Source organism: Triturus cristatus, chromosome 4_1 (assembly GCF_964204655.1).
Source record: "Triturus cristatus chromosome 4_1, aTriCri1.1, whole genome shotgun sequence".
Lineage (NCBI taxonomy): Eukaryota > Metazoa > Chordata > Amphibia > Caudata > Salamandridae > Triturus > Triturus cristatus.
This window is the reverse complement of record NC_140585.1, coordinates 320,309,492-320,337,075: the sequence shown is the minus strand read 5'-3', so window position 1 is coordinate 320,337,075 and position 27,584 is coordinate 320,309,492. Positions and strand designations below refer to the sequence as shown.

Here is a 27,584-nt window from a genome sequence, read left to right as displayed (position 1 = left end):
TCTGTTTGAGGGAAGAACACAGGCAACTCAACAGATTGGTTGATATGAAAGTCGGAAATGACTTTAGGTAAAAATTTGGGGTTAGTCCCTGGGACCACTCTGTTTTGGCGTATTTATAAAAATGGCTCTTCTATGATTAGTGCCTGAAGCTCACCCACTCTCCTTAGAGATGTAATGGCCATGAGGAAGGCTATCTTCCATTTGAGAAATTGTAGTTCACATTTGTGCAATGGCTCAAAAGGCGGGCCCATGAGTCTTGTAAGAACAATGTTGAGATTCCACACTGGAGCAGGTGGAAGTCTGGGTGGAATAACTCTTAAGTCCTTCCATAAATGCTTTAATAGCAGGCACTCTAAAAAGAGACAAATGTTGTCTGTTTTGAAGCTATGGAGCTACTGCAGCAAGATGTTCCACTGACGTGCTAAGCATTCCTGTAGGGGACGCATTTGGAGTCTTGCGTAAAGAACGATCAAAATGCAAGATGCCATCATTCCTAGCAGTTGCATGAACCCTCGGCATGGTAATGAGTGTGGAGGCGGAAACTTTGATATTAAGAGTCTGCGTGTTGCAGACCCTGACTGGGTTGGGACACGTTAGAGCTTTTTGAGTGTCTATTGTGGCTCCTAGATACACTTGTGTGTTGGATGGTTGGAGATGAGACTTGGTGAGGTTCACAGTGAACCTGAGGTCGTGAAGCAGTTGGACTGTTTTCTGAGTGTGGCGTAGGCAGCTCTGATGCGAGCTGGCTTTTATTAGCCGATTGTCTAGCATGGGGAAGACGTGAATATGCTGCCTTCTTAGATGAGCCGCGACTACTGCTAGACACTTTGTGAAAGCCCAGGGTGCTGTAGTTACTCTGAATGGGAGGACTTTGAATTGATAATGTTGACCGTCGACCATTACCCCCACGGTATTTGCAGAGAGCGGAGTGCATGGGAATATGGAAATAGGCGTCCTTTAGATCCAGAGTGGACAGAAAGTCGCCTTGCTGAAAGAGCGGGAGAACCTGTTGATTTGTGACCATGTGAACGTGGTTTGATTGGATGTAGAGATTTAGTTGTCTCATGTCTAATATAGGTCTTAAAGAGCCATCCTTTTTCGGAATTAAAAAGTACAGGGAGTAAACCCCGGTCCCTTGGTATTGTAATGGGACTGGTTCTACAGCTTGCTTTTCTAGGAGAGAGAGAACCTCTTGCTTTAAGAGTGAGAGACGTTCCAGTAACATTGCATGTCGTCTTGGAAGGATATTTGGGGGATTGGCTGGAAGTTCCAGGCAGTAACCATATTGGATAATTTGTAGTACTCATTTGTCTGAAGTGAAGTGACCTACTATGGTAGGATGCTACCATGATTTTACTCTGTTTGTGCTTATAATCATTTATATCTGTTTGTCTCTTATAGTTGTTTCAGCACACCTATTTTACACAAGAAGGAAGTTGGTTCAATAAATGCTTATTGAAAACATCCCTGGTTATTCTGTGTACGTCTGAGACAAAGTACCCATTTGTCTAAAGTGATGGAGTTCCAGACAGGGAGAAATTGGGAGAGACGTCCCCCGACAGGAGTGGAATGATCGGGGGTACGGGATGGAAGTCACTGTTTGTTGTTGGATGGGGAAGAGCGTGTGGGGCTGCCACCGTTTCTTCTCCTACCATTGTTCCCTCTAAAACCTCCTCTGAAATAATCCCCATCACAAAGAGGTTGAGTATTACCCTTGTAAGCGGAGGAGGTAGACTCTGTGGATATGTTTTTAGAGCCACCCCTATAAAAGGAGAGTGTGAGAAAGTGGCTCTGTATATACTGTTCCCAAATAGGTACAGGGTGTACAGAGTCCACAGTCCCCAGAGGTTTGGCAGAGGCTAAAGTTAGATATAACCTTACTCTCTAAAGTGGTAGCTTGGTCGAGCAGTAAGGCAGTATCAGAGGACAGTGTAAAGCATTTGTTGATCACAATCAGTCAGCAAATGGTCTCACACACTCAATAACCGAACTCTAGGCCAATGGTTTATTTATAACAAATATATGCTTGTAACAATAGGTATTAAAATATATTTTCTCAGAATGAGATGCTTTATATAAATACTTTTGCAATATGCAATTGGCTTTTGTATAAAGTTACAAGTGGTTGCAATAGGCAACACAATTTTAAACACAATAATGCATTGAGTTCAATGGAAGTTTCAAGTTATTTGCAATTGATTACTTTTAGGATTATTTTTGGGATTCCAGGACTGGATCCTAGATTCAGTCCTGGGACAGTACTTAGAAACAAGTGATAAAAGTCGACTTAGTTACTGTTATGATTTTTAGACAATATTTTGCTACTTTAAAAGTTGACACTTAGAAGAAATTTCATAGAAAACCGTCAATGATTCCCTATGGAAGAAAATTCAAGTTGCAGGTATAGTATGTTCTCGTTACTTTTGTAATCCAGTACTGGGTGCCTAGACTCAGTACTGGGACCTTTATCCAAAACAGGTAAGTAATTACGTTGTCACAGTTTATACGATTTTTAAAGAATATTTAAAGTTTGCAGAAATCGACACTTAGAAGAAATTACACAGAAAATCAGTCAATGGTTTCCTATGGAAGAAAATTGGGTTACTGGTAAGTACGGTTGTGAATATTTCAGGGTCAGTGCTGGACACCAAGATCCAGCACTGGGAGCTCACCTAATAGCGGGTGAGTATTTTCGTTTTCGTTACTCAGCTGATTTTTGGTGAATATTTTAAGTTTTGAAAACTCCACACTCAGAAGAAATTTCAGAAGAAACCAGTCAATGTAACCCTATGGAGAAAATTGAGTTATCGGCTTTAAGGTAAGTACTCGACTGGAAGAGTTAAGGTTCTGGGCATAGACTCAGGGGTCTCCCAGGGTCAGGTAGGTACAGTTGTTACACCCTCAGCAGCACAGGGGCAGCCGGGTGCAGAGAGAGTTAGGCCCAATGTTATCCTATGGGAGGCAGGGGGCCTTGGTTGGTGGCTGCTGACTAGCAGGCCACGCGGCTGTGGGAGCTGGGCTCCTGGTCACTTGCTCAGGGCAAATGGGGAAGTAGATAGGTGTAGAGGTTACACTGCCAGGGGCACTCGGACGGCTGGGTGTAGGGTGCTTTTGAGCCTTCGGGTGTTCAATTGATTTCAATGGGAAAGCTCCGGTTTAGAAAAAGACTGCAAGCTCGGGGACAATGATTCTTCAGGTGCCACCACCACTTCGAGAGGCAAGTTGGGTAGTTGGAGGATAGGTAGGTACCCCGGAGTTGGGCACAGGGGGCCGCAGGGCGCCGGGTGCAGGGGTGCCTTTTGGTGTCAGGAAATCTTACTCGCTGTTGATCGTGGTTGGGGGGGCACCTAGTTCTGAGGATGCAGGCATCGTCGGGAGCGTCGAGGGAAGTCCTTGGGTGCCGGACTCGGGGTCACAGTCGCCGTGGGGTCGTCCTCTTGGTCTTTGTTCACTCCGGCACAGGTCGGCACAGGCCTCTACTCCTGGGAGTCCCAGGTGCTTAGAGCCAAAAAGTAGCCAGGTCCTCCGGGGTTTGTGAGGTTGCTGGCCACAAGAGGTGCCGGGTTGTAGCAGGAGCAGGTTTGAGGGACGACAGGCCGGTAGGGCTGAGGCCAAAGCAGTTGGTGTCTTCCTCTTCTTAGCAGCTGCAGGGCAGGTCTTCTTTCTTCTTGCTCTTCTTTGTATTTCGGAATCTGGAATCTGGGGAAGGAAGGTTCAGGGTGCCCCTAAATACTAGATTTAGGGGCGTTACAGGTAGGTGAAGGGCAGAGACCAATGGGTCCCTGTCCTGGGGTGGGTACACCCCCCTATCTGGCCTCTCTCCTGTGGGAGGGGAACAGTAGCCTAGTCCTGATTGGGCAGGGCTTCCCATCTTCAAGATGGCGAGAGCCCGGAGATGTGCTTCACCTCGCCTCCCCCACCTGAGGGGTGGGGTTGGCAGGCTGACACATCCCCTGTCCTTATTTGGGGTTTCCGGCCAGGCTTCCGGCCAGAGTGGGGACTGCCAGTGGCCTGTGGAAGCTCACAGAGGCGGCATGCCTTTGAAGCTTCCCCCTGCCCATCCTGGGGGAGGAGATCTAGCACATCGCCCAGGATGTGCGTTGTTGCAGGCCCAGGAGAGCAGGAGATCTCCTACCCAGGGGCCCAGCAACATGTCTGCTGTGTGGCAGCCTAGGCAGCCTCCCAGACCAGACGTGGATTGTAGGTTAGGTTTCAGGGGGCATCTCTAAGATGCCCTCTGGGGTGCTTGGTACATTAAATCCCACACTGGCATCAGTGCGGGTTTAATGTGCTGAGAAGTTTGATACCAAACTTCTCAGTCTTCAGTGTTGCCATTATGGTGCTGTGGAGTTCTTGTTTGACGAGGTCTCAGCACCATGTACTCTTAAATGGCAGCAATGCACTTACAGTGCCCAGGAATGGACCTGGGTACTGTAGCGGCACAGGGCTCATGCTCCTGTGCCCACACCACTGGCATAGGGCACCCAGCTAGAGGGGCGGCTGATGTATGCCAGGGCAGTGTAGGTGGTGGGCATGGCACATAGGGAAGTGTGCCATGTCGACTCTTTGTTTTGTCTTGTACCCACACACTCAGCCTGCAAGGGCAGTGTGTGTGCGTTAGGGTACAGGGCCTCTAAGGATGGCACAATGAGTGCTGCAGCCCTTAGGGGCCTTCCCTGGTCACAAGGCCCGGAGTACCTAGGGTACCATTTACCAGGGGCTGACATGTGGCCAGGGTTTGCCAATTTGGGTTTTAGGTTTTTAGGGAAGGAACATATGCCCTGGGCACCTGATTGGCAGGAGTCCAGGGCACACTCAGTCAAGGTACATTCAGCAATTCAGCAAAACGTGGGAGCATACCATGCAAGAAAGATGGCACTTTCTCACAGAGAGGTAAAAGGAACCTCTATTGGTAGGTGAACTCAAAGCCCCTGTGGACTTCGTGACCTCTGTATCTTTTTTTATGTTTTTTCAGCGAGGTGTCAACTGCTGGTCCAAATAGAGTACACTAGTGTTAATTGTACGGACTGCTGTGTCTGCCGCATCTAGGGCACACCTGATAGATGTATTTGTAATGCGCTTACCCTCTTGAATAAGATCGTTAGTCTTAGTCTTGTGTTCATCGGGTAAGAACTGCATGAGTTTCTTTAACGCATAATAGTGATCCCTATCATAACGAGCCTACAAAGCTTGAGTATTGGCAATACGCCAATGGTTAGCTGCTTGTGAAGCTACTCTTTTGTCTGAGGTGTCAATGATCTCGGACGCTTTATCTGGAGGAGGAGCTTTACCTGACGTTTGGGAGTTGGCTCTCTTGCGAGCATTAGAGACAACAAGAGATTCTAAAGGTAATTGACCTGTGATGTATGTAGGATCAGTGGGTGAAGGGTTATATTTTTTCTCCACCCTAGAAGTAATGATTCTGACCCTGACCCTGACAGGGTCTTTGAAAATGTCATCAGTGTGTTTTAAAATGCCTTTGAGCATGGGTAATGTACGAGTGACTCTGTGAGTGGAGCGAAGGGTCTCAAAGAGGAAATCCAGAACTAAAGGTTCTGTCTGTAACAACTCAACCCTGTGATATTGAGCAGCCCTATTAAGGAGCTTAACGTATCCAATGTTGTCATCTGGCCGGGAGGGTCTGGAGGGGTACAAATCTGGATCATTATCTTGATCTGGATCATTGTGATAATCTTGCCAAGGATCAGTGTCCTGTGGGGGATCTTGATTGTCATCGTCATCCCCATCACCTTGTGGGTTAGGTGAACTTGGTGGTGAATTTTCAGATGAAATAAGAGAATTAGGTGGGATGTAAGGAGGAGAAGGTTAGTACCCACACTTATCTTCTTTAGAGGAATGTGGTAGTCCTCTAGTAGGGCCAATTTTCTATTTTTTGGCAGAGTGGCCTGAAAATTCCCTGTATCAGGGTGAATCACCAACTTTTTTCTGCTTCGGATCTGAAATAGAGTGATCCTTGGTTGCCTGTTTCGGCATCGAAGGTTTCGGCTTCGAGCCTTTCGGCGCTGGCGGTATTGATTTGGACTTGTGTTTTGGTGCCGAAGGTGTTGGGTCGGCACCGAGATGTGGTCAGTTCGAGCCCGAACTGGAAGGCTTTTCTTTATGTTTCGGAGCCGGGCCCAAGGGCGGGGTGTCGGAAACCTTTTGTCGGTGCCGACCTTGGCCCGAAGGCAGAGGAGGGAAGGGAGCCTTTTTCTTAGGTTATTGGGGGAGGGAGGGCAAGGGGTTGTCTTTACTCACGGTACGCTGCCCCGGAGTAACTTGCTCCTGTTGTTTGATGTCTGAGTCGGCTTCGAACACAAAGAAGTGTTCTTCTTCGGCTCCTTGGGCATGACGTTCGAAGTCAGAATCTTCTCCGAACATGTAGGGTGCAGAGCCGCTTTGCTGATGCATCTCATGACGTCGAGCCAGACGATCACGAAGAGTCTTTTTCGATCGGAAGCCTTTCTTGTTGTGTTCTGGGGATAGAGAGGTCGGTGCGTGGAAACTTAGCATGACAACCCGGGACATAAATTGAAAGGGGTCTGTTCCATCGACTGCTAGAGCGGTCGGCATGGGTAGGCCCGACGGCCTTCTACGAGTTTTCTGATCGGAGATGTTAAAGTTGAGACGATAAGCGACTAATAGGGCACTGCGATCAATAACAATACCGTCGAGGGTAGGGATTGCGTGTCAAAGGGGTCCCAGAAACAGTGCCGAACCGGAGCGCAGCAATATACATCCGAACCCGATGGCGGAAAAAAACAAGCTAAGGATGGAGTCGATGTCCATTCGCACTATAACCCAAAGGAGAAGTCACCTACCTTGTGAATGGAAAGACTTCTTCGAACAAAAACAAAGTGCAAACATCCGGACCCAACACTAAATGGCGATCTATGCATAACATGTGATCTAGAACTCACATGCCTCGAACATATATTTATCTATTTTATGTGATGTTGCTTAATGCTCCACAGTATCTCACAATTCCATGCCATTGCTAGATAGTTTTTTCCTACCATAGGCTTGGTTAGAGAGGAACCGAGTGAGGAGCTTCTGTATAAATAATCCCTGGAGACCAGATCATAATGTTCTGATTTGGGATAGACTGTATAAGTAGGAATATGTTTTTGATCATTACAGCATTGCAAAGGCTGAAGAATTCTGACCAGGCCTTCACAGATTATTTCTGCAGACAGGAAATCAAAGGGTGCATACTGCAGGAGCATTTTAAGCCTGGTTTCTCGGTTTGTGGAAAGCTTAAGCCTAAAACATCTGAAACTAGGAGGGTAAAACAAATTCAAGAATCAGATGTTATTAATCAATAAACAAATAAAATCATTCTTTAGAGTTGTAGTTAATCCAGTTCTAATTGTCTCCATTGTAACTCACACAAATTACCGATATATGTAGTTCATTCTTCCAAAATAGCGAACTTTCATATCCATTTAAATCTCAAACAAGTTTATATTTCTGCTGAGTATTTAATGCATCCTAATTCTACAGTTCCAAGATGCATAAATGTCATTGGCCCTTTGTTTTGTTTCTAGCATTCCATAGGTTAGTTTGGCATATAACATTATTGTTACCGCTATAATAGTAACAGTGTAGACTCTAGAAAGGAACGCAACCAATAGAAATCCTGGAGAAAAACAACCTATTGTTTGAAACAGATGAAAGAGAATTGTTCTATATGTTTTCACATCACTGATGTTTTTCTTTGTGTAGGCTGGCATGAAACAAAAAAGAACCTCAAGAAACAACCATCGCAGTACAGGAAAATATTGTAGGTGGACCATACCAGGGACATACCCAGTCTGCAGTGCAGAAATTCACAGCCTCTGCAAAGTTGTATCCTTGGTTAAATCCAGAGTGGTATGCACGTGGAAAAGTGACAACGAACTCCCCTGCACACTGGTTGGTCCTGAAAACCTGAAAAAAACAAATAAGTTAGGCCAAAACCAAAGCAGATTGACTACAGCCACCACACAAATTGGAGACTAAGTTCTTCAACAATAGATATCGTAGACACTTTTAATCCCGATAGTCAGCTCAAATTTCATCTGAACAAAAAAAAAATGGAAGATTCTTATCCACTAAAAATTACTTAAACAAAATGTTATGTTCGTTTAACACTAGCATTGCAGCTTTAAGTTATTTCGATACAATGAATACACATTCCTGCCATTTTGCACAAGGCCCAGTAGTTTACATTTAAAATTAAGAAAAACACCAACAGGAAGCAAGCAAACTCAAGGATATATCTAAAATCAGACTTTTTTTATGTAGTCTATCCAAAAGGCCATATTACTGATTTCTAATTCAGAATTATTGAGTCATCTAATGAGAACAGCAAAAATCTATAAAAAGACATCATGCAGCAAAACAGTTATTAATGGTATGCAACAATACCTCCTGTAGCATGAACTTGTGACAGACTGAATTTAGCATGGAGTACCAAGTACGACTTTCTTTTAATGAGATGGACACATTTAAAATTACATTCCTTGGCAGTGTTTGTTTTACCAGTACATCAGGCAACTGACTCAGGCAACCAGACAATAATATTTAACAAATAGTACACGGTGGGACGTCTTAACCCATCTCTTCTAGAGTGTGCATTTGGTATGCTATCAGTTTTGCAATGTCAGCCAGCAGCATATAAGAATGTGACTTTGGCTGGGATACCGCTTTCCAACCTAGCTAAGTAGCCAGAAGTCACAAATAGTTGGCAAGATCCTTTAATGGTGGTCATTCTGATAGTGGAATTTCCAAATGCACTTCTAGAATCAAGAGTGTGTAGACATTCATTTGTATCTGTCACTTTATGAAGGACACTGGTAATTCAGTTGTTAGAAGAAAAGTCAGGGATGAATTTACATCGTAACGATGTATACATTTGTGAGAAAGTGCCTCTTTTGACATGGTTGGCCCGCACCTTTTGCCTGGTATTGATGTGATTTCGATTGTATTGTACAGGGTAGCTGCCTACCAGGTACCCTGAGCCAGTACTTCTTCCCTAAAACATACCCACTAAGATAGTGTGAAATGAAAGATGTTCTTACCTTGCCTCCCCCACCTTAGGGGTGGAGTTGGCAAAGGTAGGCACACCTCCTGGCCTTTTTAAGTTTTCCTGCCGGTTTACCTGCAAAAAGTGGTGGTGTAAACCAGGGGTTGCCATCTGCTGTTAGCAGAAGAGGCTGGGAGATGCATTACAGAGGCCGCAGGCCTTTGAAGACTTCCATTCGAGCACAGGCCCATCCTGGTGATGTGGTGCGTCATCTCTGCTCAGGATGTGCATGGTTTCTGGTCCCAGAGAGCGGGGCTCTCTACCCAGGGGTCCAGAAACATGTCTGTGGGTGATTGGTTGCGTTCAGCCAGTCAGAGACCACACCACTTTTAGTACGTTTTCAGGGGGTACCTCGGAGGTGCCCTCTGAATTCATGGTACAATACATTTTACACTGGCATAAGTGTGGATGTATTGAAAGGAGAGTTTGGTTTCAAACACTACTGTATTCAGTGAAGCCATCTTGGGGTTGTGGGTCTCGAGTTGTCGAGTCTCCAGCTCATGTACCCTCTATGGCTTCACTGGCACTTACCATTTTAAGGAATGGACCCTAATATTGTAGGGTCATATCTGCTCATGCAGATAGGTCCTCACCTGTGGTATAGTGCACTCTGTCTTAGGGCTGTGAGGCCTCTTAGAGGGGTGATTTTCCTCTACCTTCAGGCAGTGCTGGCTGGCATGGTACCCAGGCAGGGTGCCATGTCAACTTTATCGTTTTCTACCTCACAGGGACATGCAAGCTGCAATGGTAGTGTCAGGGTCCCAGTGAGGGGGTGCCAGGGGGACCCTCTTCAGCTACCAGGCCCTGGGTACTCAGAGTACCATTTACTAGGTAGGTACTTACAGGGGGGAAAGTACTATTGTGGATATATTTTGGGAAAAAAGAAGCACTGGCATAGGGGACCTGTTTGGCAGGGACCCTGTGCACTACAATTGAAACCACATCAAAACCAGGCAAAAAGTGGGGGCTAAACATGCAAAAAGAGGCTCTTTCTCACATGACCTCTCCCCCTCCCCCAAACAAAAGAGAATGAAACTAACCTTCCCCTGGAGAGTCTTCATCTTCTATGTGGAAGAACCTGGAAAGGCCATCTTCATTGGCTTGGGCAGTCTCATGTCTGTGGTCCACAGTGAAGTTCATTCCCTGTAGGGATATGGACCACCTTAGCTCTGGGGGATTCCCACCTTTCATCGGTTGTAACCACCTGAGAGGCCTGTGGTCTGTCTGAACTAGGAAGTGAGTACCAAACAGGTATAGGCTCATTTCTTCAGGTCCCAGACCACATCAAAGGCTTCCCTCTCTATGGCACACCAACACTGTATTCTACTGATTCTTCTGCTAATAAAAGCAACAAGTTGGTCATGTCAGTATTCATTATTTGTTTGGGCTAGGACTGCACCTATCCCATGCTCAGAGGCATCTGGCTGCACAATAAACTGCTTGGAGTAGTCTAGAGCTTTTAGGACTGGGGCAGAGCACATTGCATCCTTCAGCGTGTCAAGAGCCTTTTGAAAGCTCACTGCCAAGTTTACTTTGTTTGGCATCCTTTTGGAGGTAAGTTCAGGGAGGGGAGTCACTATTGACCTTTACAAACCTCCTGTAGTACCCACTCAGGCCGAGGAATGCCCGGACATGGGTCTGGGTTATTAGAGCTACCCAGTCCAGAATTGTCAGGATCTTGGGTTGGAGTGGCTGAACATGGCCATCACCCACTAGGTGACCCAAGTACACAACCTTTCCCTGCCCTATCTGGCACTTAGTTGCCTTGATAGAGAGGCCAGCACTTCTCAGAGCCTCAAGAACGTTGCCAAGGTGGATCAGGTGATCCTGACAGGTGGAGCTGTAGACAGCAATATCAACAAGATAAGCTGCATTAAAGGATTCCAGCACATCAAGGGCTTTGTTCACCAACCGTTGGAAGGTGGCAGGGGAATTCTTTAATAATAAGGGCATCAAAGTAAAATGGAAATGCCCTTTTGGGGTGGAGAATGAGGATTTTCTTTTTGCTCCTGGGGTCAAACATATCTATCAGTACCCAAATGTGAGATCAAAGGTACTGATATATTTGGCTGCCCCTAACCTGTCAATCAGTTGCTCTGCTCTAGTGATTGGGTGTGCCTCAGTTTTTGTCACAGCATTGAGGCCCCTATAGTCCACATAAAACCTAATTTCTTTCTTTTCACCCTTGGAGTGAGGTTTGGGGATTAAGACAACTGGGCTGGCCCAGGGGCTCCCTAAGGACTTAATGACACCCAATTCCAGCATCTTACTCACTTCAGTTTGGATGCTCTATGGACATTATCAGACAACCTGTAAATTTGTTTTTGACAGGTCGGCTGGCACCAGTATCAACATCATGGGTACACCAGCTAGCCTGACCAGGAGCAGAGAGAACAGCTCAGCATACTGACCTAGGACTAGGACTTGCCTGCAGTCAGATTGCTGTTGGTCATTGAGGGTGCCTAAAAAGACCACTCAATCAAAAGAACCATGTTCAGCATTGCTGGAGAGGGGATCAGGGAGAGAATAATACTCAGTTGTCAGCCCCTCAACTGTGACCATGAGCATGGCCATGTCAGCTCTGTCATAATAGGGCTTCTGTAGGTTGACATGTAACACCTGTTTGGGGTTCTTGCAACTACCAAGGTCCAACAGATAGATGACCTCCCCTTTTCTTTCAAGGACAGGGTTTGGCCTACTCCACTTGTCTTGGAGGGCCAAAGGGGTCACAGGCTCCAATACCCATAATTTCTGTCTGGTTTTAATTCTACCAGAGCAGTCTTTTGGTCATACTGCTGCTTTTGAAGCTTTTGGCTGACCTGAAGGTTTTGGTTTGCTTTCTCCATGTACTCAGCCATCCTGGAAGGAAGGCCAAGCACAAAGTCCATTATGTCTTCTTTTGGTTCTTTGAGAGACTTCTCCTATCCTTCCTTGACAAGATCCGAGAATCTCTAACAGGATGCACAGACGTTCAAAGGTTGAGAACCCCACTCCCTATTGTGTCACTTCCCTGTAGGCATAAAGCAGGCATGGAAGTAGGACATCCCATCTCCCTCTGAGTTTTTCAGGGAGTCCACCAATCATGCCTTTCAATGTCTGGTTGAATCTCTCCACCAGGCCATTGGTTTGTGGGTGGTATGGTGTGGTGAACGTGTTTTAAGTATGCAGGCATGATGTTTGTACCTCTGTCTGATAATACCTTAGGGAAACCAAACCTGGTGAAGACACCAAGGAGGGTCTTTGATACCACTGGAGCAGTGGTGGCCCTTAGGGGGAATAGCTTCAGGATACCTGGTGGCATGATCCGATACCACAGAATATATTTATTTCTGAAGGCTGTTAGAGGATCCAGGAGGCCAACAATGCCGAACCCTACCCTTTCAATCCCAATCATTGGAAGTGGACTTAAGGGAGACTTCTGGTGCTCTCCTGCCTTGCCACTGGCTTGGCAGGTGACACAGGTCTGACAAAAGTCCTACACCTTCTGAAACATCCCCGGCCAGTAGACGTGGCTGATTAATCTACTCCACATTTTATCCTGACCAAGGTGTCCACCTAAGGGGCTATCATAGACCAAAGTGAGGAGAAACTCTCTAACGCTCTGAGGCACTACCACCCTCCTGGTTGCACCACGCTTGGGGTCTCTGGCCTCAATCTATAGGAGTCCATCCACCCAACAGACTCTGTGGGTGCCACTGATATCACCCTTTTCTTGTGCAGCAGCTTGCTGCCTCAGGCTGTCAAGACTGGGACAGATTTCTTGACCTTAGCAACAGATCCATTCTAGAGGGTCCCCCTGGACCGAAGAGATCTGCCTGGTAAGGCCCAACCTCTTCTGGCTCAGTTCCTTCTAGAAATACCAAGTCCTCTTCCTGAGAAGAGGGGTTCTGATTTGGGATCTCTTTACAAGTTGGTCTCCTAGTCTTCTTGCCCTTTTTCTTGAAGGGCTGGTCCATTCTTCCAGGATCCATCACCTCTTCTTTACAGAGAGCTCTGCACTGTGCTCTTGTGGTTACAAAACCCCATTCTGAGGAACCTATCATGCTGGCATGGGTCCTCAATCAGCCCACAGGGAAGACTCCAAATAATTTCCAAGCAAACAATCTACAGGGACAGTTGGGGACACAAGTACTTCTTTTTGCCCAACTACTCTCCCTCCCAGTCCAAAGTGACCATAGCCATGGGATGGACTGTAGTGATACTGTTAGCAGGGGTGACTGGATAGGACCTTTGTAGGTATACTATACCAAAATGAGGTATAGTGTGCACAGAGTCCATTGGAGACCCCAAAGGTAGGCAGTGGTAAAAGTAGATAGCATCTTACTCTCCATTTGTGGTAGTGTGTGCGAGCAGTAAGGCTTTATCAGAGGGTACTGTTAAGCATTTGTTGCATGAACTCAATCAGCAAATTATGTCATACACTCAAAGACTGACTGAACTTAGACCAATTTTGTTTGTATAAAAATATTATCAAGTTATTTTATTTCTAGAACCAAGCCAAGCCTGGCAAAGGTAAGTGAAATAAATGCTTTGCAAAATTGTATGCACTGTTTTACAATTGAATGCAGGTTCAAATGCAGTTGATTGAAATACAGGTAAGTCAAAATGTCGAAATTACTTTACAGATTACTTTTGAAGTTACTTTTTCTACTCAGTGTGATATGCCTCGATATCACATTAGGACATTGCCTAGAGAAAAGGTAAGTAAAATCAGTTTTGCACAGTTGCAGTTTTTCAGGTTTTCATACAAATCAACTCCACGCTTAGAACATTTTTCAGGAAAAAACAGTCAATGTATTCCTATGGAGAGAAATTAAGTTATCGGTTAACAGGTAAGTACTCGGTCTTTGGGGTTAAGTTTCTGGGGGTAGAACAAGGTGTGAGAAAGTGGGTTTCTGTTGCAGTAACCCCCCCTTTTTTTGCCTAATAGCTGATGCACTTTTCCTTGTTGTGCCCTGGGCTCCTGCCAATCAGGTGCCCAGGGCCTATGTTCCTTCCTTAAAACACACAAACTCCCAATTGGCAAACCCTGGCCACATGTCAGCCCCTGGTAAATGGTACCCTAGGTACCCAGGGCCTTGTGACCAGGGAAGGCCTCTAAGGGCTGCAGCACTCATTGTGCCACCCTTAGAGGCCCTGTACCCTTACACACACACACTGCCTTTGCAGGCTGAGTGTCTGGGTGCAGGACAAAACAAAGAGTCGACATGGCACACATCTCTGTGTGCCATGCCCATTACCTATACTGCCAAGGCATATGTCAGCCACCCCTCTGGCTGGGTGCCTTATGCCTATGGTGTGGGCACAGGAGCAGGAGCCCTGTGCCCCTACAGTACCCAGGTCCATTCCTGGGCACTGTAAGTACAGTGCTGCCTTTTACAAGTACATGGTGCTGAGAGCTCGTCAAACACGAACTCCACAGCACCATAAGGGCAACACTGAAGACTGGGAAGTTTGGTATCAAACTTCTCAGCACATTAAACCCACACTGATGCCAGTGTGGGATTTAATGTACTAAGCACCTGTTGGAAAACCACTCCCACACTAGAAGGGGTGGTGGTGGTCTTCCGGACACACTGTGGTAGCTTGGCTCGAGTGGTCAGGAATCAGGCTCCGTGCTAAGCATACAACATACCCAAACAATAACCATGCGTGCATCCGTTCCAAAAACGACTCTACACCGTAAAAATTATGAAAATATTCTTCTTTATCTTTTTCTCTTAGTTGCTGATTGGAAAAATAAATAGGTCAATCACAATATACAATTTTAAATAGTGCAGGTTAAATAAATATTATCTGAAGATTCAATAAATAGGGGTGATCATAAATACAAGGGACATAAATATCAGTGCAGGTAATACAGGCAATTAAGTATTCTGAGGCAATAAATACTGTACCAATAAATATTGTACACCATCAAGTCCTGTGGACCTATAAATATAGTGAAGCAATAAATAGGTAAAAACTCAATAAATACAGTACCCCCAATAAATAATTAAAAGTATACAGCAACACTCATGTAATCAGTTGACATTTCAATTCCTAGGGCTGATTTGGCCCAGGCACAGCTTGTAGGGTTGTGGAAGGCTTGAGGGGGGCTACTCCCTGGCTGAGACAAGGCTGAGGCCTAAACTGAGGTAGATCAAAGGGGGGAATACCAGTGCCCTGGCTGTCTCTCTCCACACCACCTCTCTAGGTTAGTCCCAGTTCACCCCAGGCACAGTCAGGTTGGTTTCAGCACCTCCCTAGCCCCTTAGAGCAGTCTCTCAGGTCTCCACAGGGCCTTAGGCGCCCTCTACTCCACTTACTGCCCTTTTTCTGATGTTCCGACGCCGCTGGAGTCGTGTCGACGCCGTGAGGCGGTTCCGGTTCGGTCTCGGCGGCCTCGGCACAATGTCAGTTCTTTGACGACGCCGGTAGGCGGTTCCGGTCCGATGTCGGCGGCCTCGGTTCAATCTCGACCTCCGATTCGACGGCGTCGGGCAGTCTCTACTCGGTGTCGACTTCGGGCGGCTCCGGTCCGATGGCGCTCTCGGCTCCGATGACGTCGGCCGGCCTGGCCTCGATGTCGACTTCCGGCGACTCCGGGGTGCGATCCTCACCCCCGACCTCCGGTGCTCCTCCTCTCAGGTTCCGGGCGACTCCGGAGTGCGATCCTCACTCCCGACCTCCGGTTCACCTCTACCTCGGTCTCCGACGACTCCGGAGGGCGGACTTCACTCCTCCGATGACGCCGCTCGCTCGACCTCGGTTCACTTCCTCCTCGACCTCTGGAATTCCTCACGACCTCCGTCGGCGCCCTCTCACGACCTCAGGCGGCTCCGGGTACGACGTCTGCTACTTCAGTCAGCGCCGCTTCTCCACCTCGGGCTCCAGGTCTCAGGCTACTCGACGCCGGACTCCAGGGAAACCAGTTTCCAGGTCAGGATCTTGCTGCTTTCTGCTTCTAAGGCCTGTTCCTGCTGTTCAGGTCCTTAGGATGAGTTTTTCTGTCCTCTTCCCACACAGGGCTATAGGCTGGGATCCATCAGTAGGGACAAGTATCAAGGGTGGGTTTATGGACCCCACTCCAGGCACAAGTTTCCACCCCTGCTGCTTCACTCCTTCCTCCTTCACTGTTGTGCTCCTCTCTCTTCACCAGTCAGGTGCCAACTGCCAGCTCCAACTGCCAACACTCTGTCTTAACCTCCCAACATTCTAAACCGCCTCCAACTGTCACAGAGTTCTGGAATGTTCTGGAAGGTGCTGGTAGGTTCCAGTGGATGCTGGTGATGTCACAGGTGGCCACCATTTTGTGCTCCAGGCCCTCAGACAGAAGTTTCAGGGGTAGATAAAATGGCTCCCTGAATCTGCAGCAACACTAAAAAGTCTGGTGGTTCCCAAAAAGGAAAAATTCAAACAAGGTTTGAGGCAAAAGTGGGACAAAATAAATAATGATGAGGAGGGACCACCCAAAGGGCTGACAGGTCTAACAGCACCCCAGAGGGCATCTTAGAGATGCCCCCTTACAGCTAACCTACAATCCACGTCTGCTCTGAGGCTGCCCAGGCTGCCACACAGCAGACACGTTGCTGGACCCCTGGGTGGGAGAGCCCCTGCTCTCCCGGGCCTGCAACAATGCACATCCTGGGTGAGGTGAGAAATCTCCTCCCCCAGGATGAGCAAAGGGAAGCTTCAAAGGCATGCCGCCAGTTGGAGTTTCCCCAGGCCACTGCAACCCCCCACTCTGGCAGGAAGCTTGGCCGGAAACCCCATACAAGGACAGGGGATGTGCCAGCCTGCCCACCCCACCCCTCAGGTGGGGGAGGCGAGGTGAAGCACATCTCCGGGCTCTCGCCATCTTGAAGATGGGAGGCCCTACCCTATCAGGATTAGGCTACTGCCCTCCTCCCACAGGAGAGAGGCAGGATAGGGGGTGTACCCACCCCAGGACAAGGACCCATTGGTCCCTGGCCTTCACCTACCTGTAACGCCCCTAAATCTAGTATTTAGGGGCCCCCTGAACCTTCCTTCCCCAGATTCCAGATAGAAACCTACAAGAAGAGCAAGAAGAAAAAAGACCTGCCCTGCAGCTGCTAAAAAGAGGAAGACACCAACTGCTTTGGCCCCAGCCCTACCGGCCTGTCGACCCTCGAACCTGCTCCTGATCCAGCGCGGCATCTCTTGTGGCCAGCAACCTCAAAAACCCCGGAGGACCTGGCTACCTTTGACCTCCGATTCCCTGGGACTCCCATGAGTAGAGGCTCTACTCGAGAAACCTATTCCTAACTCCTGGCAGCAGCCCGGAACCGCGGACCCAACACACTCTGCACCAGCCAAGCCTGGCCAGTGCCGGAGTGGACAAAGACCCTGAGGACGACCCCACGGCGACTGTGACCCCGAGTCCGGCACCCAAGGACCCCCCTCGACATCCTGGACGAAGCCTGCAGCCTCAGAACCGAGTGCCACCCCAGCCGCGATCAACCAGAGGGTAAGATTCCCGACGTCAAAAGGCACCCCTGCACCCGGCGCCCTGCGGCCCCCTGTGCCCAATCCCGGGGTACCCACCTAACCTACAACTACCCAACTTACCCCTCGAAGTGGTGGTGGCACCGGAAACATCCTCGTCCCCGAGCCTGCAGCCTTTTTCCAAACCGGAACATTCCCATTGACTTCCATTGAGCGCCCGAAGGCTCAAAAGCACCCTGCACCCAGCCGCCCGAGTGGCCCTGGCAGTGCACTCTCTACACCAACTCACTTCCCCACTTGCCCTGAGTAAGTGACCAGGAGCCCAGCTCCCACAGACGCGTGGCTTGCCAGACAGCAGCCACCAACCAAGGCCCCCCTATCCCTCATAGGATAACATTGGGCCTAACTCACTCTGCACCCGGCCGTCCTGAAACCGCTGAGGGTGAACCAACTGTACCTACCTGACACTGGGGGACCCCTGAGTCTATGCCCGGAATTTCAACTCTGCCAGTCGAGTACTTACCCTTAAACCGCTAACTTCATTTTCCTCATAGGGTAACAATGACTGGCTTTTTCTTGAAAAATCTTCTAAGTGTGAACTTTTCAAAACTGCAAATATTCACTAAAAGTCAGCCAAGTGACAAAAACGAATTTACTCACCTGCTCTTAGGTGAGCTCCCAGTGCTGGATCTTGGTGCCCAGCCCTGACTCTGAAAAGTGTCCACAACTGTACTTACCTCTAACTCATTTTTCTTCCATAGGAAACCATTGTCTGCTTTTCTGTGAAATTTCTTCTAAGTGTCTATTTTTGCAAAATTGAAATATTCTTTTAAAATCGTACCATTTCTGCAGACGAAATTACTTACCTGTTTCTGATAAGGACCCCAGTCCTGGGTCTAGGTACCCAGTCCTGGATTACTAAAGTAACGATAAAGTACTCTACCTGCAATTTGAATTTCTTGCCATAGAGATCCATTGAATGTTTTCTTTGAAATATTTTCTAAGTGCTAACTTTTGAAATAGCTAAATATTATTTAAAAATCATTACAGTTATTAAGTCGACTTTCATCACTTGATTCTGAGTACTGACCCAGAGCTGGATCTAGGAGCCAGACCTGGAATTTCAAAAGTAATCTGAAAAGTAATTTATTACAAGATAACCTGAATTTACCATTGAGCTCAATGCATTGTTATGTTTAGGAAATAGGATTGTTTATTGCAACCAACTGTGACTGTTCACACAAATTTATTGCCTAAGACAAAAGTATTTATATTCAACCTCTCATTCTGAGAAAGTATATTTTTACTCCCTTTGTGGTTCTAAAAATAAAACAAGCATATATTTTATATATATAAATCATTGACCTAGAGTTCAGTTATTGAGTGTGTGAAACCATTTGCTGACTGAGTGTACAATAAATGCTTTACACTGTCCTCTGGTACTGCCTTACTGCTCGACCAAGCTACCACTTTTGAGAGTAAGGTCATACCTAACTTTGACCTCTATCAGCCTCTGGGGGACTGTGGACCCTGTACACCCTGTACCTATTAGGGAACAGTATATACAGAGCCACTTTCTCATACAAGGGTCAAGGATGCACTCTTAAAGCACCCTCATAGGGACTAGGGCGGCAGGGTGCAGAGTGCTGGGGCCCAATGTTATCCATTGGGGGATAGGGGGCCTCCGGTTGGTGGCTCCTCACGAGCAGGCCACAAGGTTGTGGAAGCAAATCTCCTGGTGCTAGGGTCAGGGCAAAGGGGGATCAGAGTTATCCCCCAAAGTACACCCGCAACGGCACAGGGGAGGTTGGGTGCAGGGTGCTTTTTTGGCGTCAGGTGTCCTGTTGGTTTCAATAGGGATTCTCCTGTTTTGACAAAGACTGCCAGCTCGAGGACGAAGATCTTCTGGATTTATTTGCTAATATGCCCATGCAATAAGGGATACGTGGGTGAAACATCACATACCCTTAACACTAGGCTAACTGAACACAGATCTGCTATTCGAACACAAAAATTAGCATCCCCTATGGTCATATATTTTCTAGAACACAATCATACCCCTGATGACATACGCTGGTTCACTATTGAAAAAATTGTAGGAAAAGAAAGTCAAAGTCAAGACACCATTAGAAAAAAACGAGAAGTTTATTGGATCTTTTTATTGGACACTGTAAATAAAGAGTTGAATCAAGAAATTCCGTGGGAAAATGCAATTATTTAGTAATGCAATTATTTAGTAATGTTTGCATTGCTGGTGCCCTTTAGTCATTCTTTAGATATAAACAGGGCTTCTGTGGCTAATCAGTTCTTTAAGAATATACTTGATATGTGTTTAATTGCTGCATGACTAACTCATAATTATCACAATGAGACCTTCCAAAGATAATTGATGTAATTAACAAATTATGGCAGCATTACTCTTTTTATTAATTTTCAAATGAAACAGAATGATGATGGTGTCATGTGTCATCAAATTTGACATGGGACATTTAAAACTGGTCTTATAGCATATGAATAATAGATACCACATTTGGATGGTATACTATATGCTTGGTAACACCAAGATGGCGTCCACAACTTCAATTTTAAGTCTATTGAGACTCTGTGTTAACCACCCTCTAATACAAACGTGTCAAGATCAAGATGGCGCCCCTGATTTTGACATCTAATCCATTTAGATTATGAACGACGTATCGTGTAGTAAAAACATACACATTAGAGATGCGATATACAAAGATATACAATAATATACCGATAAGTTTAATACTATGTGATGGTGTCGAGTATAATATCCTGCGTATACTATAAATAAGAATACCGTACTAAAATATCTTATTACTCGTTAAGCTATGTCAAACTGGCGCCCACAGTTGTAAACATTAGTACATGTATTTAACTTGCAATTTGCCTTTTAAGAAAAAACGCGCGTACTTGGGTAGCTTTAAATAAGAGTGCGTATTCACGCAACGTAAAGATGGCGCTCCAAAATCGAGATGGATCTCGTCTCTATCATGCCCTGGACCTGTAAATGATTATCCAGGTAATTGCCACTAGCTTTAACCGCAATTTTGCACAGAGAATCTCTCAGTCATAAATATCATATTGATCGTGTCTTATTTACATCTAGCCTTAGGATCATATACCTTATCGTGTTGTGGACGATTGCTGCATAATACTACATCGCCGCTTTCAATTATAGGTAACTGCGATAATGCGATGTACTTTGTACGATCTAATTGTTATACTTACTGTTTAAACCATTTTCTACGTTTCTTATACAGCGCCGCCATTAATTTAAGGTAAATGCCATAATGCAGTGAACTATGTACGATCAGATTGCTAAAGTTACGGTCTAAACCGTTTTTTCATGTCTTTTACGATTGAATGATGAACAACTCTCTTTTTACTCAAAATAATATTTTGCACTACTAAAACTATTGGCTATTGGGGTGCCTAAATGTCAACCATTTTATCACCTACACTCAGGGCCGGCTTTAGTGCTGGTGGCGCCCTGTGCGACAATGTTTGTTGGCGCCCCCCCAATGACCACCTCCACCACGGATTCTCTCACTAGCACCCTTTAACAGTGACCAAGTCACCATAACCACACTCTCTCAGATGCATTGTATTAGTTATATAGCGCCACTCATACCAGTGTAGGCTGTCCGAGCACTTTGCATCACACACACATTACACAGAGACAATCAATCATGCGTGTGTAAATCCATGTATAGGAAATGTTACATAAGCCAAAGAACTGAAAGTGTAGGAGTCACATGTCATCCATACTGGTAGGCAGTATAGTTTAAGAGTGCTTGGTGTGGAGAAGCACAAACTCAGAGTCGAAAAAGAAACAGCATAGTTGGGAGTTTACTTTAATAATAAGAATCGATGTCTAGCCAAATTAACCCTCTTTGCAACATTAATCAATGTTCTAATAATGTATACTTTGCAGTGTGTATGCAGTTCTGGGATGAACGTTAATAAGCTCACTATTCTATATTAGGACTTTAAGTTATAAATTGCAAGTAACAAAAGGATGCCTCTTTTGAAAGCAGTAACCTGCTGATCTGTTTACATCATACGCACTAATCTACTTGGTACACGTTCTTTGCAGCAGGCATATTAACCCTCTGCACTAACTTCACCCAAGTCAAAACCTCAGCTATACAAAACACTGATCTCTCTCCAGGAAGATAATTAATCACACGAGTTTTGACATTTATGTGAGGCCTGGTAATTGCCGGCGGAAAGAAACGCTGCAGCAGGTGCTTCAAAAGCTTAATAAACTTTCAAACACGGCGCCCCCAGGAAGCCAGCACCCGGTGCGGTGGCACCGGTCGCACCGCCCTAAAGCCGGTCTTGCCTACAATCTATACTGGGCACACCCACCAGGTTATGGGAACTACAAACTATTTTTCCGTCTGAGTCAGGATCCCGCATTACTATGATTACTGGTCACTGGGGTACCTAAATGCTAATCACCTTATCATCTAGATTATCTAGAATTTGTATTGGATATACCCACTAGGCTGTGGGAACCATAAACCTTTTTTGTGCTCCAATGCAAAGTAGTACGTTTAAATGCATCATTAAAATTGCCATTCAAAGCACTATTATTGATAGTGTCCCCCAATGTTATGTTCCTAATTTTTATATAAAAAATTATTTTTGACTTTCGTAGATCAATTTGATAACAAGAAAACACAGCGTGATACTTCAGTATAAAATAAGACTTAAGAACAGGAGCTCACCATCTAAGTATGTATTTGTGTTAAACTATGTATAAAATGTTTCAGATTCAAGTTAGGATCATAACGAAGTAGTTGTTACATTGCCTTATACAGTGTATACAACGAGAAATTTCCGAGCCATTGACAAGAATCGATGCTGTTGGATCTCGCACTGTTATTGCCACTATTATTTTTAGATATCCGTGTTATTAAAGTAAGTGTCATAATATTTAAAATTAATGCAACTATGCATTCGGACCAATAATCTAAACTATGGTTGCATTATCTTTTGTGTTTAAGTTTTTCTTGACTGGACAAAAAGTCAACACCATATAACAACTGTGGAGTTTAAAATATTCTTGTAAGTACAGATCACTAAGAGAAATAATATATCTTATTCGCAATAAAATCAAGCTCTATAATAAAATCGTATGACCCTTATGAAAGGAGGGCACTAGATTAATAGATATTATCATATATTTCTGTGTGTCTATCTAGATCCTCATTACCATGGTAATGTGCGTCATGATAATGGTAATACGCGACGTCGTGATTATTACCTACTAAATTAAAACAATAACATGGTAAACATGGGCCTTTTATATATATTTACATGTTTTTCAGATTTTTTTAATCTTATTTCACTAATCTCCTACATTTTACTATATTCTTTCTTTTTCCCTCTATATTTCCTGGGACACTTATATTAGGGCATTATAAAACAATTTATATGTAGTTATGCTTTGTAAACATATATAGGGGCCTTATTGATTATATGACAAAATGACTTTTGAATTTGCTTCTTTGATAGATATGAATACCATAATGTAAAAATTCCAAATGATCAAGTGTTAATGGAAACAATACATGATGTATATTGAAAACTAAAGTGTTGTGACTCTAACGAAATGTATCTTTAGGATTGAACTTGCACAATGACAGATCATATATGATCTGGGTATTTAGAGACTTATGAATAATTAACCATCAGTGTACATTTCTGTTGTTATTTTTAGTTCTTTGCAATAGACTGTTTCCTGATGAAGGCAATAGTGCCGAAACGCCCGTAGTTCCATCAACCGCTTGCTGTCATCGAATCATCATCCTTTATGAACATAGGATTAAGAACAAGACACATGATACAGGACACTATTTTTGTCTATTGATTCTTTATTGTTAAAAATTATATATCTTGTGGGGAAAAAATAATACAATGTGATAAATCATTGATAAATTATAATGATATATAAACTTTTGTATATTTATATTGTTTAGGAAAAATAATACATTGAAAATATATTTTTCTAAAGATATGTGGTTCCTAATATCTTTTACAATATTACTATTTATGGTCACTGTTTGGTTTTACTCAGATTATATGTTTTTTTTTTAACTAGCTTGCTATTGGTTCTCTTCACAAAAAATTGTATTATCCCTACGATTAGCAAGCACATTCTAATAAGTAGGGGTCCCTGTCTTTTCCAAAAAAAAAAGATCTTCTAGAGGGGGCCACCAGTTGGAGAGGTAAGTTGAGATGCCCGGGGATACTGGGACACCATCAGCTGGGCCACCCAAGGCCGTGGGATTACGGGTACATGGGTGTCTTTATGCGTCGGGTTTTCTTCCCAGCTCTAGTCATGCAGATCCTCCAGAAAGGGACTGCAGGCTTCGTGGAGAGGGTCGAGGCAGGTCAGAGATCACTAGATCTCAGGTCAGGATTGCCGGGGAGACCTCCTCGTGGTGTTGGGCTACTCGAACTCAGGGCGTGGGCATTGGGTGCAGAGTGGTGCAGACTCGCAGATTTGCCAGTAGCCAGAGTCTGTAGGAGAGCAAATGCGGTGATCACGGGAGACAGTCTTATCTGTAGAAGGCATGGTAGGTCCTTCAAGTTCTTGAGGTTGCTGGCTACAGGACACACTGGGATCTTGCTTCTGCAGGTTCAAGGTGAGGACAGGCCGGTAGGGCTGGGGCCAAGTCAGTGAGCGTCCTCCTCTTCTTAGCTTCAGCATGGCTCTTCGGTCCTTCTTTTCTTCTTGGTCGGTTCTTGTCTGAGGAGGCAAGGTTCGGGGTGGCCCCAAAATACTAGATTTAGGGGAGTTACAGGTAGGTAAAGTTTGGGACCAATGCAATGGATTCCTTCCTTGGGGTGGGTACACCCCTATTATGTCACCCTCCAGTGGGAGGGGAGCATATGCCTCAGTCTAGTTGGCTGGGTCCCCCCATCTGCAAGTTGGTGGGGACTGAGAGCTGTGCTTTAACTCGCCTCCCCCACCTGAGGGGTGGGGTTGGCAAGGTGGTCACACCTCCTTTCCTCACTTGGTTTTCGTGCCGATTCTCCCGCCTAAAGTGGGGATCAGAACCTGTGGGGGCCAGTTGCTGGAAGCAAGAAAAGGCCTGGGAAAGCTCACAAAGGCGGTGCCCCCTGTGTGCATTTTACATTAAATTCCACACTGGATTCAGTGTGGGTTTAATGTGCTGAGAAGTTTGATACCAAACTTTACAGTTTTCAGTAAAGCCATAATGGTGCTGTGGAGTTCGTAATGACAAAAACTCCCAGCATCATATACTCTTAATGGCATTACTGCACTTACAATGTCTAAGAATTGGCTTAGACACTGTAGGGTACAGGGCTCATGCACCTGTACCCTCACCACTGGTATAGTGCGCCCAGCTAGAGTGGTGGCTGACCTATGCCAGGGCAGTGGGTTGTAGGCATACACACAGGGATGTGGGCCATGTCGACTCTTCACTTTGTACTGCACCAAAACACGCAGCATGCAAAGGCAGTATGTGGGTGTAAAGGTACAGGGCCTATAAGGGTCGCACAATAAGTGCTGCAGTCCTTAGCTACAGTGCACTTGGTACCTGTGGTACCATTTACAAGGAACTAACCTGTGGCCAAATAGTGCCAATTGGGTTCTGTTTTCAATGCAGTTTAGGGAAAGAACATAGGACCTGGATACCTGTTTGGCAGGAATCCAGGGCACACTCAGTCAAAGCACATCAGCTGTTCAGCCATAAGTGGGAGGAACCATGCAAAAAGAGGGCACTTTCTTACAACCTTCCAATCAGGTACTGATCTGAGCGAACCAGCTGCTGGGTCACTAAGGTGATACTAGCCCCAGTATCTTTCAAGGCCTCAATTCTGCACCCTATAATCTTGGGAAACTGCCTGTATTGTTTCCATATTATCTGCATAGGTAGCACAGAATAAGTCTAACTCTCCCTCAAAGACTAATGTTGCCCCAATGGCACTCATGGGATGGTCAGACCACATCTGGGATCCCATCTGGATGTTAGCAACTACAGGTGTTCTAGGGGCATTTTTCTTATTTTTGCAGCTAAGGTCTCCAGTTTGATGTCCTAGTTCTTTACAATCATGACAATAAGCCTTGTTGGGATGCCAGATCTCACCCTTGTACCCATCCTTAGACTGCAAAGAGACTCTGGGCCCACCCTCCTGAGCATGTTTTTGAGGGCCTGCCGAAGACTCCTGATTATTTCTAAGGAGGGTGGGGGAGAGGGGGCGGGTGGGAGGGGCTTTTTGGCCTCTTTCTTTTGGTCTCTCCCACCAATGTTAGTTTTGGTAACCCTTGTTTTGACCCAGGGGTCTGACTTCTTCCCCAATTCTTGAGGAAAAAGTGGACCTAGGTCTACCAGGAATTGATGCAGTTTCTCTTGGTGACAATTACTTAAAAGGTGCTCCTTCATTATCAAATTACACAACCCTTCAAAATCATGTACATTGTTACCATTTAACAAACCTAGTGTTTTCACTGAGTAATCCACAAAATCTACCCAGGATTGTCCTTGGGTTCTCTCGGCCTCCCAGAATCTGATCCTATACTCCTCTGTGCTGAAACCCGTTCAAACCATATACTAAGAAAGTGGTGTAAGCCATACTAAAACGGATGACCACGGCCGTTTTACGGCCATAGTAGGTCAGTGGGAGGGGCGGTCTATAAATATAGTGTCAGTTTACATTCCCCCTGTGCTACACACAGTGGCACTCCCGGCTCATAGTGAGGTCCCCCCCAATCAAGGGGGGGCACCTCAATGCAACTATAGATGGCACCCTAGACCGCCATCCGGCGAGGGCGCCCGTTTCGGGCACATCCCGCCTTGGGAGCTTTTTGGAGGCGCTTGGACTTTCCGATGTGTGGAGGTGGCACCACCCCACGACACAGCAATTTACCTTCCACTCTGGGGTGCACCGCAGTTTATCTAGAATAGACTACTTCCTAGCTCCAGCGGATTGCCTGAAGCACGTTGACAATATCGAGATAAGACCTAGAGGGATATCTGACCACTCCCCGGTGCAGATGACGTACACATACCACCATACAGCTAGGCGACGTACCTATCCCATTTATCCTGCTTACTTGCAGGTCCCAGAGATCAAGAAGGCTGTGATTACGGCGACAAAGGAATATGCTACTTACCAGTATGCATCTGTTCTTGGCATGTAGAGCTGCAGAGTCACACACTGAGGATAAGATCGCCATCTGGTGTTGGGCTCGGATGATTGCAGGTTGTTGTTGTCTTCGGAAGAAGCCTTTGGTCACGAGGTTGGTGACTCCTCCCCTGGACAACAGTGCGCATGGGCATCCACTCCATCGGCAGATTGTTTTTCGCCATGATGGGAAAAGATGGAGTATATAGAAAAGAAAGAAAGGATGTCCATGTGTAATGTCTAAGTAAGACGGATGCTGGAACAGATACAGGTCCCGGGGAGGCGGGCGGGCGTGTGTGACTCTGCAGCTCTACATGCCAAGAACAGATGCATACTGGTAAGTAGCATATTCCGTTCGAGGCATATGAGCTGCAGATCACACACTGAGGATAGATTATACAGCAGTGCTCCCCTTAGCGGTGGTCGCCTGTATCCGTTGCAGCAGCTTGAAATAAAGTTTTTAGGACAGCCTGGCCCACGGAGGCCTGTTGTTTGGCCTGCACGTCAACACAGTAGTGTTTAGTGAAGGTATGCGTGGTAGACCATGTGGCTGCCTTGCAAATGTCTTCTAAGGGAATATTGCCTAAGAAGGCCATAGAAGCCCCTATTTTACGCGTGGAGTGCGCCCTAGGGGGAACTGTAAGTGTACGTTTAGCCTTGAGGTAGCATATTTGGATGCATTTAACTATCCACCGGGCTATTCCTGATTTGGAGATCGGGTTGCCTTTGTGTGGTGGCGCGAAAGCAACAAAGAGTTGTTTTGTCTTTCGAAAAGGTTTTGTCCTGTCGATGTAATAAAGCAAGGCTCTTTTAACATCTAAGGTATGTAGGGCCCTTTCAGCTACCGAGTCTGGATTTGGGAAGAAGACCGGTAGTTCTACTG

The 27,584-nt window shown here is 45.8% G+C and overlaps 1 protein-coding gene across 7 annotated transcripts in view; it reads right to left on the bottom strand.

Moving 5' to 3' along the window:
* KDM5A (lysine demethylase 5A) overlaps positions 1-27,584 on the bottom strand; it is a 1,031,636-nt gene that overhangs the window by 693,694 nt on the left and 310,358 nt on the right. For all 7 annotated transcript variants that reach the window (XR_014981238.1, XR_014981239.1, XM_085652274.1 and 4 more), the window contains one exon: positions 7,810-7,929. Coding sequence is in view for 5 of the 7 variants with exons in the window: in XM_085652274.1 (XP_085508400.1) it covers positions 7,810-7,929 (120 nt within the window). In the remaining 2 variants the exon portion in view is untranslated. The remainder of the gene's footprint in view (positions 1-7,809; positions 7,930-27,584) is intronic.